The sequence below is a fragment of the Vulpes lagopus genome, chromosome 12, assembly GCF_018345385.1.
Source record: "Vulpes lagopus strain Blue_001 chromosome 12, ASM1834538v1, whole genome shotgun sequence".
Lineage (NCBI taxonomy): Eukaryota > Metazoa > Chordata > Mammalia > Carnivora > Canidae > Vulpes > Vulpes lagopus.
In genome coordinates, this window is record NC_054835.1 from 56,285,252 (window position 1) to 56,299,927 (window position 14,676).

At 55.7% G+C, this 14,676-nt stretch overlaps 1 protein-coding gene across 2 annotated transcripts in view; it reads left to right on the forward strand.

Moving 5' to 3' along the window:
• The window catches only part of MGAT5B (alpha-1,6-mannosylglycoprotein 6-beta-N-acetylglucosaminyltransferase B), a 71,181-nt gene that overhangs the window by 20,462 nt on the left and 36,043 nt on the right, over positions 1-14,676 (forward strand). For both annotated transcript variants that reach the window (XM_041726433.1, XM_041726434.1), the window contains exons 4-8: positions 6,035-6,150; positions 6,658-6,731; positions 7,742-7,912; positions 8,664-8,828; positions 9,644-9,813. In XM_041726433.1, the coding sequence (XP_041582367.1) occupies positions 6,035-6,150; positions 6,658-6,731; positions 7,742-7,912; positions 8,664-8,828; positions 9,644-9,813 (696 nt within the window). The remainder of the gene's footprint in view (positions 1-6,034; positions 6,151-6,657; positions 6,732-7,741; positions 7,913-8,663; positions 8,829-9,643; positions 9,814-14,676) is intronic.

Below are 14,676 nucleotides of genomic sequence, written 5' to 3' on the forward strand. Positions count from 1 at the left end.
ATTTCTGTCCTGTCGGCTCTTGGCCAACTTGGTGTCTCAGGCCGGCTCGGGCCACTCGGGCACGTTTGCTGGGAGACAGGGCAGGGCCTCTCCAGCCAGTGCCACGCGGGGTGGCCCTCAGGCCCGAGGACTGTGCCCTGGCTTCCAGCGGACTCTCGCGGAGCTGGCTGAAACAGCAGTGCTAATAGTTAATGATGATCAATAGTGAAAGCAGCTCCTCCATTGGACGCTGATTATGTACGTTGACCTTGACCAGCGGCCCAGTGAGATAAGGCCCACCCAGGCCTGTGATTCCCTGATTCCCGGGTGAGGGAACTGGCTCAGGCAAGGAAAGGCCTGGCCCAGATGGCAAACCTGGAGGGGACGGGGCCCGGCCTGCGTGGTCTGCGTGGCCCTGTGGTCCTGAGAGCCGCGGTAACCACGTGACCACGCCACGTTTGTCAGGGGTGACAAGGGACAAGGTCTCATGATGCTTCATGGAGTGTCTGCCCAGCTGGGAGGGATGGTGGCACCCATCTGACCCGAAGTCCCGCTGGCCCTGAGAGCTTCCTGATAATGCAGAAGGCCCCCTTCCTTCCTGCCCCCGCCTGGCAGCCACAGCCTACAGGGTGGGGCCAAGAACCTCACCCTCCTCTTGCTGATCATGCCGTGGGGAGCCGTGGGAGCTGTGGGGAGCCGTGGGAGCTGCCGGGCCTGGCCCAGGAGTAACCCGCTGCTACAGGGTGAGGGGCAAAGGCGCCTCCGTCCAGGGCCTCTCCCAAATCTCTGGGTGGCCGTCTTCCCACCCCACCCTGACGTGGCCCTGGGTCTCCCACTCCCACTCAGGCCGTGCCTCACAAGGCCATCGGGTCAGGCGCCTCTGGCTTGACCACCAAATGCACGCACCAAATATAAAAAAGGAAAGGAATAAAAATAAGCAACCAGTAGGGAGGATTAAAGAGCCTGCCATCACTTGCACCAGCAGCAGGGAGACGGGGTGCTCAGGTGGGAAAGGCTGCGGGCATCTGTCCCCGAGGTCCCCCTGCCTGGCACCCACAACCCCAGGTCTGTACCCTGGTAACAGATCCTACGGGGTTAGGATTCGTGCTGACAGGGAGAAGCCTCCTGCTACAGCTCTTTCAGCCTTCGCCAGTGGCCAGGGGTGGGAGTGCGGGTGCAAAACTGTACTGAGGGGGACGCCTGGGTGGCTCAGCAGGTTGAGCATCTGCCTTCATTCAGCTCAGGGTGTGACCCGGGGTCCCAGGATCGGGTCCCTCATCGGGCTCCCTACAGGGAGTCTGCTTCTCCCTCTGCCTGTGTATCTGCCTCTCTCTCTCTGTGTCTCATGAATAAATAAAATGTTAAAAAAAAAAACCACAATAAAACCATACTGAGGGGTTCACCCCCATGATGTCGCTCCCTAGATCAAGGCCTTGGTCCTGAAGTCCTGCCCTCACGCCCACCCCTAGGCACAGACCCCTTGCAGGTGAACTGATAGCTGATTTTTCCACATAGTAGCCATGTGGCCCTGAGCAAGTAACTCAGCCTTGCTGGGCCTTGGTTTCCTCCTCTGTACAAAGGGCTGTTCAGAAGAACCGTGATGTTGTCCGGAGGATTGTCTGGCGCCCCGCCGGCGGGAGCACCCTGACTTCCCGCTCTCCTCCCCTTCTTCACGCTTCCCCGGCCACGGCCCTGCTGTGGTCTGCGGTCTCCTGAGGCATCTATTTTCACTGTCAGTTTTTAAAGAGCACCCAGGGAGAGAGGGCTAATCATAGATTATTTGAAAATAGAAAGTACCGCACGGAAGCTAAGTCCAGTTTAACACCAGTGACGCCGAGTCATTCTGTTTTGAACACGCTGAGCTTGGGAAATCAGACCGAAGCCACCTGCCCTCTTCAGAGCCCCCACTGGTGATGCTCCCCAGGAAACGCTTATCGTATGAACGTCCTCCAAAAAGTGAAGTGCCCTGTTCTGTGGTCGGACACATGGTCCTTCCTTTGGGGGATGGAGTGGTGGCTGTGGCTGGGACATGAAAGCGTCTCGAGCATTTACTGAGTGTCTACTATATGCTGAGCACGTGACCCTCGGCCTTGTGTCTCATCCTCGGAGGTAGTTGAGGTTCTTCAGCTGTTACAGGAGCTGCCCCCCGGAGTTCACACAGCTGTCTGGTGGAGTCAGGATGTGAGTCCAAGACCTCTGACTCTGAGGCCCTCGCTCTTCCCAATCTCTGAATAACATGGGGAGTCACCCGCCCGGGGCTCGAGATGTCACGCGTGGTCTCCAGCTGCTCATCTCTGGTCAAAGTAGCTGCAGGCTCACTTGGGCTTCAGGGAGAGGAGCATGGGTTGGAGAGACGTTCCTGACACAGAGGCCCAGGAGAACCCAGACTGTCCTTTTGGGACGGTCTAAAACCCATTTCCCCTTAGTGCTGCAGACAGTGATACATCAATTTCCTAGGGCTGCCATAAAAAAAAAAAAAAAATGACCACAAACCGGATGGCTTAAAACAATAAAAATTATTTCTTCTCTCAGTTCTGGGGGCTGAAGTTTGCAATCCAGGCATCAGCAGGGCCTTGTTCCTTCTGAAGCCTCCAGGGATCCTTCTTTGCGCACCCAGGTCCTTGCGGTCTCTGCCTCCGCCGTCCCATGGTGGCCTTCTGCAGCACGTCTTCCCGTGGCCTTCTCCTGAGGACACCAGGGACTGCACTGAGGCCCCATCTCATTCAGCATGACCTCATCTCAACTAATTACACTTAGAAAGACCCTATTTCCAAATAAGGTCACATTTTTCGGTTTTTGGTGGATGTGAATCTTGCGGGGGGGGGGGGGGGCGGGGGCGGGAAAGGCTACTCAGCCCAGCTCAGGGATGGAGCTCTGGGCATGTGGCCCATGCTGGGCAGTGCCAGGCTCCATCCAGAAGCACGTTCCTGTCCTTGAGGATGCAGGACTCGACTGGGGGTTTCTTTTATTTCCTTTTTCTTTCTTTCTTTCAAAGATTTTATTTTGGGGGCACCTGGGTGGCTCAGTCAGTTAAGCATCTGCCTTTAGCTCAGGTCATGATCCTGGGGTCCTGGGATCAAACTACTCAACAGAGGAGCCTGCTTCTCCCTCTCCCTCTGCCCCTGCTTGTGTGCTGTCTCTCACTCCCTCTCAAATATATAAAATCTAAAAAAAAAAAAAGATTTTATTTTTAAGTAATCTCTACATGCAGCGTGAGACTCCAGCCTACAACCCCAAGATCAACAGTCACGTGCTCTACTGACTGAGCCGGGCAGGAGCCCCGGGCCTCCAGGGGGTTGCAAGCCAGCCACTTGCCACCTCAGCCCAGCATGTAGGGGGCTCGGAGGAGCAATCTGGCTCCCGAAGGGTGGATGGAGCAGAGCCTTGAGGGAGAGGCACCTTCCTGGAGGCCTGAAGTGGGGTGAGGTCCCTTTTAAAGTCCAGCAGGACCTGCGGGGGTCCTGCTCGATCCCTGACAAGGGTTGTTTGTGCCCTGGGGTCTCTGGTTAGAGGTTGAGGGGGGCGTACCTGGCCCTTCCCTGCCCGGGAGCACCCCCTGAGCTCCTCGGCCGCCCATGCTCAGCACCAGCCCTGGCCCAGCAGCCACGAGCTTCTGGCCTCCCACACGGTGGCCACCTCCTGGTGTCGGCTGAACGTCCCTTCCGGGCAGAGGGGTGTCCGTCCTGTCCCCGCAGGTCAGCGGGGAAGGCAACTCCAGGAGGCTCCCTGGAACGGACTGCGGAGCCCAACCCAGACGTCAGGTCCTTGGGCTCCTTCTCTGCTTAAGGGGGGCATCCTCCGGGGGTACCTGTCACCCCCCCGCCAGGGGTGAAGCCTCCTGGTTCTTGAGAAGGAAATGATCTTAGACATGTGGCCCCCTGCAGACCGCAGTGTGTAAACAGAACAGCAGCGTGTCCCTGGTTTGAACTTTTCTTTTTTTAAAAGATTTTATTTATTTATTCATGAGAGACACACACACACACAGAGAAAGAGAGAGAGAGAGAGAGAGAGAGAGAGGCAGAGGGAGGAGCAGGCTCCATGCCGGGAGCCCGATGTGGGACTCGATCCTGGGACCTCCAGGATCACGCCCTGGGCCGAAGGCAGGTGCTAAACCGCTGAGCCACCCAGGGATCCCCTGGTTTGAACTTTTCACAGAGGACAGTGAGTGGGGGGAAAGTGTCTACAAAGGCTCCTTCGGGGTCAGAGGGTAGAGAAGAGCCACCGGCCCGGCCCCAGCCCCTTCGGCCTTGGCGTCAGCCACACCACGCCGCCAGCAACAGCGGCCTCCGCGTGCAGGCCTACGTTTTTAAAGAGAATGACCCTGAGGCACAGAGAGGCCAAGTGACTCGCCCAAGGTCACGCAGCTCCTAAGAGGCGGATCTTCAGCTCTTTTTCTGGTTCACCGTAAAGGGCGATGCCCACCGCGCTCTTCCCCACGGCCTTCCTCGGCCACCTGAAGACCGAGGAGGACTGTTCCTACTCCCCTGCTGTCTGGGGACTCTTTGAGCAAAAGGAGCATCATCGCTTAGCCCCTCCCTCTTATCTGTAATCTAACCGAAGGCCAGGTGTGTCCTCCAGAAAGATAAGTCGACGCCTGAAGCCCGCTGCCTCTGAATGTGATCTGACTTGAAAATAGGCCTTGGCAGATGTGATCAGATTAAGACGGGGTCACACTGGATGGTGGGGAGGGGGGTGCTAGTCCAGTGACCGGGTCCCTGCACCACGGGAGAATCTGGACACGCACAGGAGGCCGAGTGATAGCACGCAGAGGCTGGGTGATGCGCCCAGAAGTTGAGGGAGTCTCCCTCGGGGCCCCCAGACGGAACCCACCCTGCTGACATGTTGATTTTGGACTTCCGGCCTCCAGAACTGCGAGAGGATGGATTTGTGGTGCCGTTACGGTGGCCACAGGTTGCCGAGAGAGGCATGCCACCTTCCAGTAGTTTGGTTTTGAGAGAGTTGACAGGATTGATGTGTGTGTACATACATGTGTGTGCATCGAGGGCTCGTCTGCCCCTTCCTGCCACCCTCCCCGTGCCCACGTCTGCCTTGCCCCCACCGGTCTCCCACACCCTCTGGGATGGGGCCACAGCTCGTCCTCTCCTTGCAGGAGGTGACAGTGGTGGCGGGAGGAGAGGGTGGCCCGAGGGGACAGGTGGACAGATCACCCGAGGGGACACCTCCTTCCTATAATTCCCAATTTGTGGGGCAGTAAAGCCCCCGTCCTCATAACAGGGTGGATGGAGCTTAAACAGGGTGCGCAGAGCCCGAGGGCCGAGTGCCAAGTGCGAAGGAACAGAATTAACGTGTCGGGGAGAGCGAGCGACGTGTGGAGGAAGCCCCCGCCCGGCCGGGGGGGTCCATCTCCGCGCAGGCCTCTGCAATGAGATAAATCCTGCGGGTGGTGTCGCGTAAACTTCTCTGAGGGTTGGGTAGTAATCAACCGCAGGAAATAAATTCTCCAAAAATAAAGGCAAGGCGAGTATTGGAGGGTGGAGGGCTGTGATGTTAGTGGCAGTAAATGCGTTTAAGATCCTGGGAAGGATTCATGCCCAGGAGCCCAACGATAATTTACTAGAGGCTTAATAGTTGGCAAGTCCCCAGGCTGCTTTGGGTGGAATTTATTTGGGCACAATGTAGCCCCCCCGGGAGGAAATAGGGAAACAGACTCGGGGCCGCGGGCCATGCCCAGGAAAGGGCCCCCATCGCCTGGGGGTCCCGGGCCAGGTCCCCTCCGGGCTCTGGCACGAACCCCTCTGCTTGCTATAGCCGCAGTCGTTGCCCCTTGATGCGCGGGGGGCGCACACACGTGGGCATGAACGTGCAACATGCCTGGCCTGCGCGGCTGCGCGTGTGCCATGGATGGTTCGAGAATCCCCCAGCCGGGGTGGAGCGTGCACACGCCTCCGCGTCCACGCCCAGCGCTGTCCGGCTCGGCGTTTCGGTTCATCCTGGGGCGGCCTCCGGGTGCCAGGAGCGCTGCCTGGCGGCTGCCCTTGCCCATGCACCAGGGCCTCCCAAAGGCCACCGACTCCGCCCCGGCTTCTGTCCCTAGGTTTGCCCCTGGGGCCGGCCTCATGGAGCGGATCCAGGCCATCGCCCAGAACGTCTCGGACATCGCCGTGAAGGTGGACCAGATCCTGCGCCACAGCCTGCTCCTGCACAGCAAAGGTGGGGGCCCGGGCCCCTCTGCCCCCGGGAGGCCGGCGTGCGGGTGGCCCTGCCCGCCCCCTGTAGCCGCTCTCCTGGCTCCTGCCTCAGGCCCTAAGCCGGGTGACTTGGGGTTCACCCCACCGTGACCTGCTCTGAGAAGTCCTGGAATCTCCGGGTGGCCCCCTCCATTTTTCTTGATGTGGGGAGCAGCAGGCTGGGGGCCCCCCCAGAGGGTTACATTTGGGCAGGTGCTTGAGGTCTGCCTATCGAGACCCTGGTCATAGCCATTCAGGCCAGCTCCTCACTGGTTCCAAAGCCCGTGTGGAGGGTGGTGGCCAGTGGCAGAGGTGGGGAGGGAGCTCAGGCTTGGGGACCCCCTGGCAGGTGGCCTTTTAGGTGAGAAGACTCAAGGGAGAGGTGCTCCCGAGCTAACCCCTCCCCCTGCAGACCAGGCCTCTCTCACCCGTCACTGGGCTCCTCGCTAGACCCAGGTCGTCAGCAAGCTGACCTTCTCTCCCCCTGCAGTGTCGGAAGGCCGGCGGGACCAGTGCGAGGCGCCCAGTGACCCCAAGTTCCCTGACTGCTCAGGGAAGGTGGAGGTGAGGCCCGGGGCTGAGGACGGGGGTAGAAGTGACCCAGGGGCAGCCTCCTCTTTGGGGACCCTGCCCCAGACTAGCTCTGAGGTTCTGCTCCTGGCAGGGATGTCTCTGCTAGTGAGGACTCCTCTGCCCGGCCCCCGGCCCCTGACTCTGGTACCCGCTGGCATAGGCCAGCCTCAGGGGGGTGACCCCCTCTCTGCTTGGGCCGTCCGCCTGGCCCACCAACCCAAGTTACCTCGGATGGTCATGTTTCAGGGTTTTCAGTAAACAGATTTCCTGCAAACAAACGGTTAATAACCCGTCCAGCAGCCTGCGCCCCAACACATTCAGACAAAGCCTAGATCTCTTGAGTGGGCCTGTCTCCCCATCCCTCCCCATCCTTGCAACCAGCTGGACTGAGATAGCCCCCCCCCACTGCTCCGCCTCTGGGGGCTCCCTTCCAGGGGCCCATGGCTGCATGGAGCCCGTCCATCTGGGAATGCAGTCCACACCATAGAAGCCAGCTCCTCACTGGTTCTGAACCCCCTCAGAGGGTAGAGCAGTGGCCCCAGCAGGCCCCTTCCTCGGTGACATGTGGGGATCACTGTGGGCGGGGCCCGCTCTGGCTCCAGCCCTCCTGTCCTTGGAGGCTCCTCCTGACCTTGGCCTCAATGGAACCTGCTCCCAGTGGAGACCAGCCAGGCCCTGAGCTGCTGGGTCTCCGCTGTTTGCCCTGGAGCTTTCCCTGAGTGTGTGGGGACCTGGGCTTTTTCTCCCAGGGTCCTCCTCTTTCTGGGCCTGGGGGACGGTGGTCCTGCTCGGCCTTCCCTGAGGTTCCCAGTGACCAGGACACAGGGCCAGGTCCAGTCTCTGTCTTCTCTGTTTCTGGCCCTTGCTGCATCTCTAAATGTGTGCCCCAGAGGCCCTGTGCTGAGGGACCTCGGGTCCCCAAGGACGTGCCTGCCAAGAGCCTGCCGAGGAGGGGTGGGGTTGGTGCCAGCACCCTGGTCCTAGGCTGGCCCTCTCCACAGTGGATGCGTGCCCGCTGGACCTCTGACCCCTGCTACGCCTTTTTCGGGGTGGACGGCACGGAGTGCTCCTTCCTCATCTACCTCAGCGAGGTTGAGTGGTTCTGTCCCCCACTGCCCTGGAGGAACCAGACGGCCACCCAGACGGCCCCCAAGCCCCTCCCCAAAGTCCAGGTAGGCCTGGGAAGTGGGTGGGCCCATGAGGGGCTAGTGGACAGGTCATCTGGCCTCCTCAGGCGGGGCATCCTTAAGAGACAGCAGGAGGACCCCTTTGCCCCTGGTAAAATGAGGCCGGCCCCTGTGCCTGGTGGGGGGGCACGTCCCAGCCTGCCAGCCTGACTGTGCCGTCCCACCTTCTGGCGATGTTGCAGAACTTGGCCTACCTGAGGGGCCAGCTGGGGCCCTGGAGGCACCCCCTGAACGGACTAGAATAATAGTAACGATAGCTGTGGTTCCTGGAAGGCTTCCAGACACTTCATTTGTACGTAAACCTCCCAGCAGTCCCTTATGTGACCACACTGAACAGATGGCAACTCTGAGGTCTAGGGAGTGCAGTTAATTTGTTCAAGGCATCCAGTTACTCCAGCTCCACTCAGAGGGGCCCGGCCTCCGTGTAGCAGCTGAGACCCCTGGGAACTGTCATTGCTGACTACCCACCCCCCACACACATACACAAAAGGGCTCAGGACGGAAGGATGACCAGGGCTGGGCTGAGACAGGCTTGGCTGGGGGGTTGGTGCTGGTGGGTGAGAGCAGGGCTCCCCGACTGTGGGGGCTGGCAGGCCCTTATACAGGGCAGGAGAAGCTAGAGTACACCCCAGCCTCCCAGGGAGGGTGCCGGCCCCTGCCCCCAGGCAGCAGGTGACCATGGTGGCGTGGCTGTGGGGCTGAGGGCTGGAGAACCCATGTCTGGGCCCCCCTCCAGGCAGTTTTCCGGAGCAACCTGTCCCACCTCCTGGAGCTGATGGGCAGTGGAAAGGAGTCTCTAATCTTCATGAAGAAACGGACCAAGCGGCTCACGGCCCAGTGGGCACTGGCTGCCCAGCGGCTGGCACGGAAGCTGGGAAGCGCCTGGAGGGACCAGAAGCAGGTACTACTTCTCTGTGCTTTCAGGTTGCTGAGCCCAGAGAGCTTAGGAAATGAGCTCAGGGCCCCAGGCCTCCAAGTGGGCACCGGGTCTGCCCTTGAAAAGGTTTTATGGAATTTATTTGGATTTCAGCTGGGGCAAGGGAGGCAGAGTCCAGGATAGATGCATGTGGTGGCCCTTGGCCCTTTTCAGGTTTGGGGTAGAATGACAAACCCTCCGCTCCACCACTTAGGGGCTCTGTGTTCTGTAGATGTCTTGTTCTATTCAGGCAGAAAAATCATGCCATTTGCCTGGAATATTGGGAATAATGTAGCCTGTTTGGGGGAGGTTGTAGGTTCATCCATCCATCTGTCCACCTACCCATCCATCTACCCATCTGTCCATCTACCCGTCTATTCACCCACCCATCTCTCCATTCACATCCATCCATCTGTCCACCCACCCATTCATCATCCATCCATCCACCCATCCATCATCCATCCATCCATCCATCCAATAAATATTTACCTGACTTTCACATCACCTGTTTATTTCTTTCAGAGTCCCTCTCATTTCATGAATATATCTCTTGTCTGTGTTTACTGTTGTCTACCTCTTCCATCTGGAACGTAAGCGCCTTGAAGGCGGGACGTGACCATCTTGTTCACTTTGATCCCCAGAGCCCAGTGTGGTCACTCTGCCTCTTGGTCCCCCTGCTGATGCCAGAAAGCGCCTGCCCAGGCCCAGCCTGGAGACAGCGACCGCTGCTGGCCGGGTCTCCCTGGGGGTGGCAGGGCAAGTGCTACTGCTCCTCCACGCTGACCCTGTGTCCTTCCCAGATCCTCGTTCACATCGGCTTCCTGACGGAGGAGTCTGGTGATGTGTTCAGCCCAAGGGTGCTAAAGGGCGGGCCTCTGGGGGAGATGGTGCAGTGGGCAGACATCTTGGCCACTCTCTATGTCCTGGGCCATGGCCTGCGGATCACAGTGTCCCTGAAGGAGCTGCAGAGGTGAGTGCCGGGGGAGGGGAGGGGAGGGGAGGAAGGGGAAGCTGTCTCCCAGGAGCCCCTGCTCCACCTGCAGGGCCCTGGGAGGCTTCCTGTGGTATACAGTGGATAGTGACATTCCTAATTTCCTCCTCCTCCTCCTCCACATTGGTACCTGGTCATGTTTGGGATGCACCAAGGAGGCATATTTGCATGGTGCTGTTCAAAGGTCCGTGTCTCCATCTTGGGCCAACAGGTGTCCCAGCATTTGCACTCAGTGGCTGACAAATATTGGTGTGGGGAAGTGAGCCGTGTCATGTAGATGGTGTCTTATATGCCTGTCATCCTGGTGGCAGGAAAAACCCTTGGGGTTTTTCTTCTGGAACTGGGCTCCTTCCTGGGCCTATTCTGGGGGCTAGTAAGACCTGCAGGGTGGTGAGGTGGGCCAATGATGCCTGTCCCTTCCCCGACGCTTCCCTTTCCAGAGTCCCCCTGATGTTCTTGGAGGAACTTGGGAAATAGTGACGAGAGGGTGTGGGATTGTGTGGGTGTGGGTGTGGGTGTGGGTGTGGGTGTGTGTGCATGCCTGCATGCGAGTCTGATTAGGTTTAACTGCTGCATTTGTGGGATATAGAAATATAGACCGTTTTCCTTCATTTATTTATCGTTTCTTCTATGATATTTGATACACACAATAATGTCTGTAACAGATGTTATTACGAAGTGTTAGGATGGGGTGTTCTCCCATGATTCTGTGATCCAATCTAAAGAAAAAATATTCCCAGGACTCTTGTGTCCACCTGGTGCCCCTTCTCTCATGAATCCCTCTGCTTCCCCCTAGAGGAAACTTGCAACTTGGATTTTGTGTTTATTATTTCTTTGTTTTTACATCAGAATTTTTTTCTTTTGTTTTCATACTCAGGTTTATTCATAAATAGTATATGGTTTAGTTTTATTTGCTTTGGGCTTTGTGTCAATGGCATCTACTGTATGTAATGCTTGAGACTTGCTTTCTTCACCCACTATTATGTTTCAAAGATTCATCCATGTTGTTCCATGGGGCTCTCTTTTGTTCAATTTCACTGCTGTATGAGATTTCTTTTTTTTTTTTAATCTTCTTTTTTTTTTTAAATTTATGATAGTCACACACACAGAGAGAGAGAGGCAGAGACATAGGCAGAGGGAGAAGCAGGCTCCATGCACCGGGAGCCCGATGTGGGATTCGATCCCGGGTCTCCAGGATCGCGCCCTGGGCCAAAGGCAGGCGCCAAACTGCTGCACCACCCAGGGATCCCTGAGATTTCATTATATGGATGGTCCATAATTATTTTTCAGTGTTTACACTGTGGGCATGTTCTCCCTGCTTTTTGTAAGTTGTTTTGAGTGATGCTATGGTAGATGTTCTTGTACGTGGGGTACCTGTGTCACAGTCCTGGGTGTAGACTGAGTTTCTCTTCAGCATAGACTAAAGTGTACAATTGCTGGAACTGATTTTGTGTGAAAATTCAGCTTTGTAAGGTAATGCCAGTTGTTTTCCTGAGTGATGGCACCAATTTAGCCCCACTCATTGGAGATTCCCAGGGGCCAGGTTGTCACCCATATGTAGGGGTATTAGATTTCCTAATTGAGGGTGTCGGGTGGTGTCATGATACCTTGTTAGGTTCTTAACTTGCATTTCCCTGACAACTAATGAAGCTGAGCATTCTGTCATTTGCTTATCCTTCTCTCCTCTTGATGAAATGCCCACTCATGTCATCTGCCCATCTTTCTGCTCGGTCGTGTATGTTTTCTTTATTGAGTTGTAGATGTTCTTTATATATGGTGGATATAAAGCCCATGCAATTTATCTTTTTAAAAATATTCTGCTAATTTGTGGCTTGTCTTTGTCATTTCTTTCTCCACCCCACTCCCTGGTGGAGCCCAAGGAACAGAAGCCTTAATTTAATGTAATTAAAGCCAGTGATCTTTTTCTTTTTCTTTATGGTTAGGGGTTTGTGCTTTGTGGATTTCTATTCCTCTTTCTCATAAGACATGACTAAGAAAGGCCCCAGAGTTGTTGCCTACAAATCGACTTTTCTTCACCAGCCTATTAACTTACTCTGAGGGTGGCTTTCTTTTTTTTTTTCTTTTTCTTTTTTTTTTAAGATTTTATTTATTTATTCATGAAAGACACACACACACACACACACACACACAGAGAGAAAGAGAGAGAGGCAGAGATAAAGGCAGAGGGAGAAGCAAGCTCCATGCAGAGAGCCTGATGTGGGACTCGATCCTGGGACTCCAGGATCACACCCTGAGCCGAAGGCAGGCGCCAAACTGCTGAGCCACCCAGAGATTCCCTGAGGGTGGTTTTCAAGCTAAAATGTCATTCTTGTCCAGAGCCCACCCATCATCTTGAAGGTCTGTTGCTTCTAGATGTCTCTCTCTGATCAGCATTTTGTCCTGGCCATGAATGCTGGTGCTCCATAGCACAGGAGTGTTGGAGAGAGGATGATGCTGATGGGGACAAAGCCATTGACAGTCTTAGGTCAGCGTGGTCTCGGGCAGCTACTCAGCCCCTGCAGTTTTCCCCTGCAACTTGGAGCCTGCCAGTAAATCAAGGAGTGCTTCTCATGACCTTGATCGGAGGGCAGTACTAGGACCAGCTGTATTGAGTAGGGGGAGACCACTAAATAACCTACTGGTTTGAAGGTTTTTATGCCCATGGCTTGCAATTCACACCACTGGAGTCATTCTTATAGGCTGATGAACTTTTCCAGTAGGCCTAGGAAAGTTGAAAAGTGTCTTCAGAGAGGAACAGTGTATAGAGAAGGAGAAGGTGACGGGAGTAATGATGGGGCGGCACGATTGTGGCAGTGTTGGGAAGCACAATCCCAGATTGCAGGCAGTGGGTTCTGGGGGAAGTGGTGCCACCTGGGAAGAGAAACCTCCCCCCCTCCCAAATCTGGCTGAATGTCCCCGCAGTGGGAAGGACCTGGGTGGGGAGCTGTCCCCTGAGTGCTGGTGCTGAACCCGTAGATGAGCTTCTCAGCGCTGGGAGGGAACCAGGGAATCACTCTGGCTCTCACCCTGGTGGCATTTTATCGTCAGACCAAGCTGTTCACATTGTGCGGGCCACTTCAGGGTTGTGTGTGCCCACTCGCCACCCGCCAGCACACATTGCTGCTCACCCCCAGCTCCTTCTGAACAGAAGACATAGATGCATCAACACTGTGGAGCAGAATACTGCTAATGTTTGCAAATGATGAAAAGAACCATCTTTGCCTGGCCTTGAAACTTCCTACAGGAAAGTCAAATGGGGGGATGATGGTGGTGGTAAGGAGGAGGAAGGAGAAAAAGGACCCAGTGTCTTGGAAGTCAAAGAAGTCTTGGGCAGTTTGTGGATGGCACAGTCAAGGGCTGTGGGTAGTCGTGAGCCAGACCTGCCTAGGGCAGAGCAGCAAGCAAGGGTCTAGGGGCTCTTTTCCCCTACATTACCAGAGACCCCAAGATGCAGTGGGAAGACTCCTGGGCATGAAGTCTGTCTGGACTCGTCATCCCAGGCTCTGCCACACACACAAAGTCCCCCGTGAGTGTGGAGCATCCCATCAGCATTGCTGACACCTTGACCTGCCTCAAAGATTAGATGAATTCATGTTTATCAAACGGTGTTCAGCTTGATTCCTCCCTCCTGGCTGTGCATCTTCTGGGGCCAGAGACATGAGAACTTCCTTCCTTTATTGCTCCCTGAGGGAAGGCCTCTCCCATGCATTTGTGACGGCCAACAACCACGCTGAGAGAATCATCCTTTCATGAGAGAGCAAGTGTTTGACAAGTCTCCTTAAGAGATGGGAGTTTAACTCAGTTGCTCTGCTTCTCAACCCATGCTGGGGTGTCTCCTGCCTCAGTCTTCATCCTGACTCCTTACCTGCCCAGAGCACTTCCTCCTCTGGCCACTTCTTGGGCCTGGTACTGAGCCTGTGTTTGCTGAGGCTGCCATTGCTCATAATAGGGCCAGAGCAGTGAAGGGGGAGGTCACTGCACTGAGGAGGTCTTGAAAGTGAGACCCTAGTGTAAAGTATCAAGATCTCAAATACCTCCTGCTGCCTTTTCTTTCACTACATACACGGACCCACATATATGCACACATGTGCATGTGTGTATGCCCCAGCATACAACCACATATGCACGCCCATGCCTGTGTGCACAGCTCATGCACGTATACACACATGCACATTTCTATGCATAAGTTCACACCACCACACACAGGCGAACACACCCTTGCACATGTGCATGCACACACCCCTGTGGACGACATGCAGCGCACTACACATGCATGCACAGGTGTGCACACACACACACATTCACACACCCCGCAGAGACTCCATATCCTCCGGCCAACATGTCACTTCATGTCAGGCTCATGTGGGTCTGAAATTCCCAGAAGCAGGGGCTCCGGGGAGAGGTTACCTCATCTCTGATTTGCAGTTTGTTAAATGGGCAGGCCCAGGACTGTACTCAGACAGCTCTGTCCTTGGTCCCCAGTGGGGTGTAGGTGCAAGTGAATGCTCTTGCTCAGACAGGGCAGAGCTGTTGTAAACAGCCCAGACACCCCAGGGAATAGCCTCATGAAGGGGCTTTCTAAATCTGTTATCAGAAACAATTTTGAAACAACTAAAAGGATAAAAACAGAAAAAAGAAAACCACCTTCCCCGGGAGAGGTAATACAGTTATGTCTACAAAATTAAGAGCATCAGCTGTGGTTGGAATACATTTCAGGTGGGGATTCTTACCCTCCTGCCCCCCACCCCTCTGGCTGCAGAGCAGCCTTAGAAAATGTACCAACATTTGGGCCCATTCTTGGTGTGTCTATTTAATTGGTCTGGGGGAGGTGAGTGGCTCCAA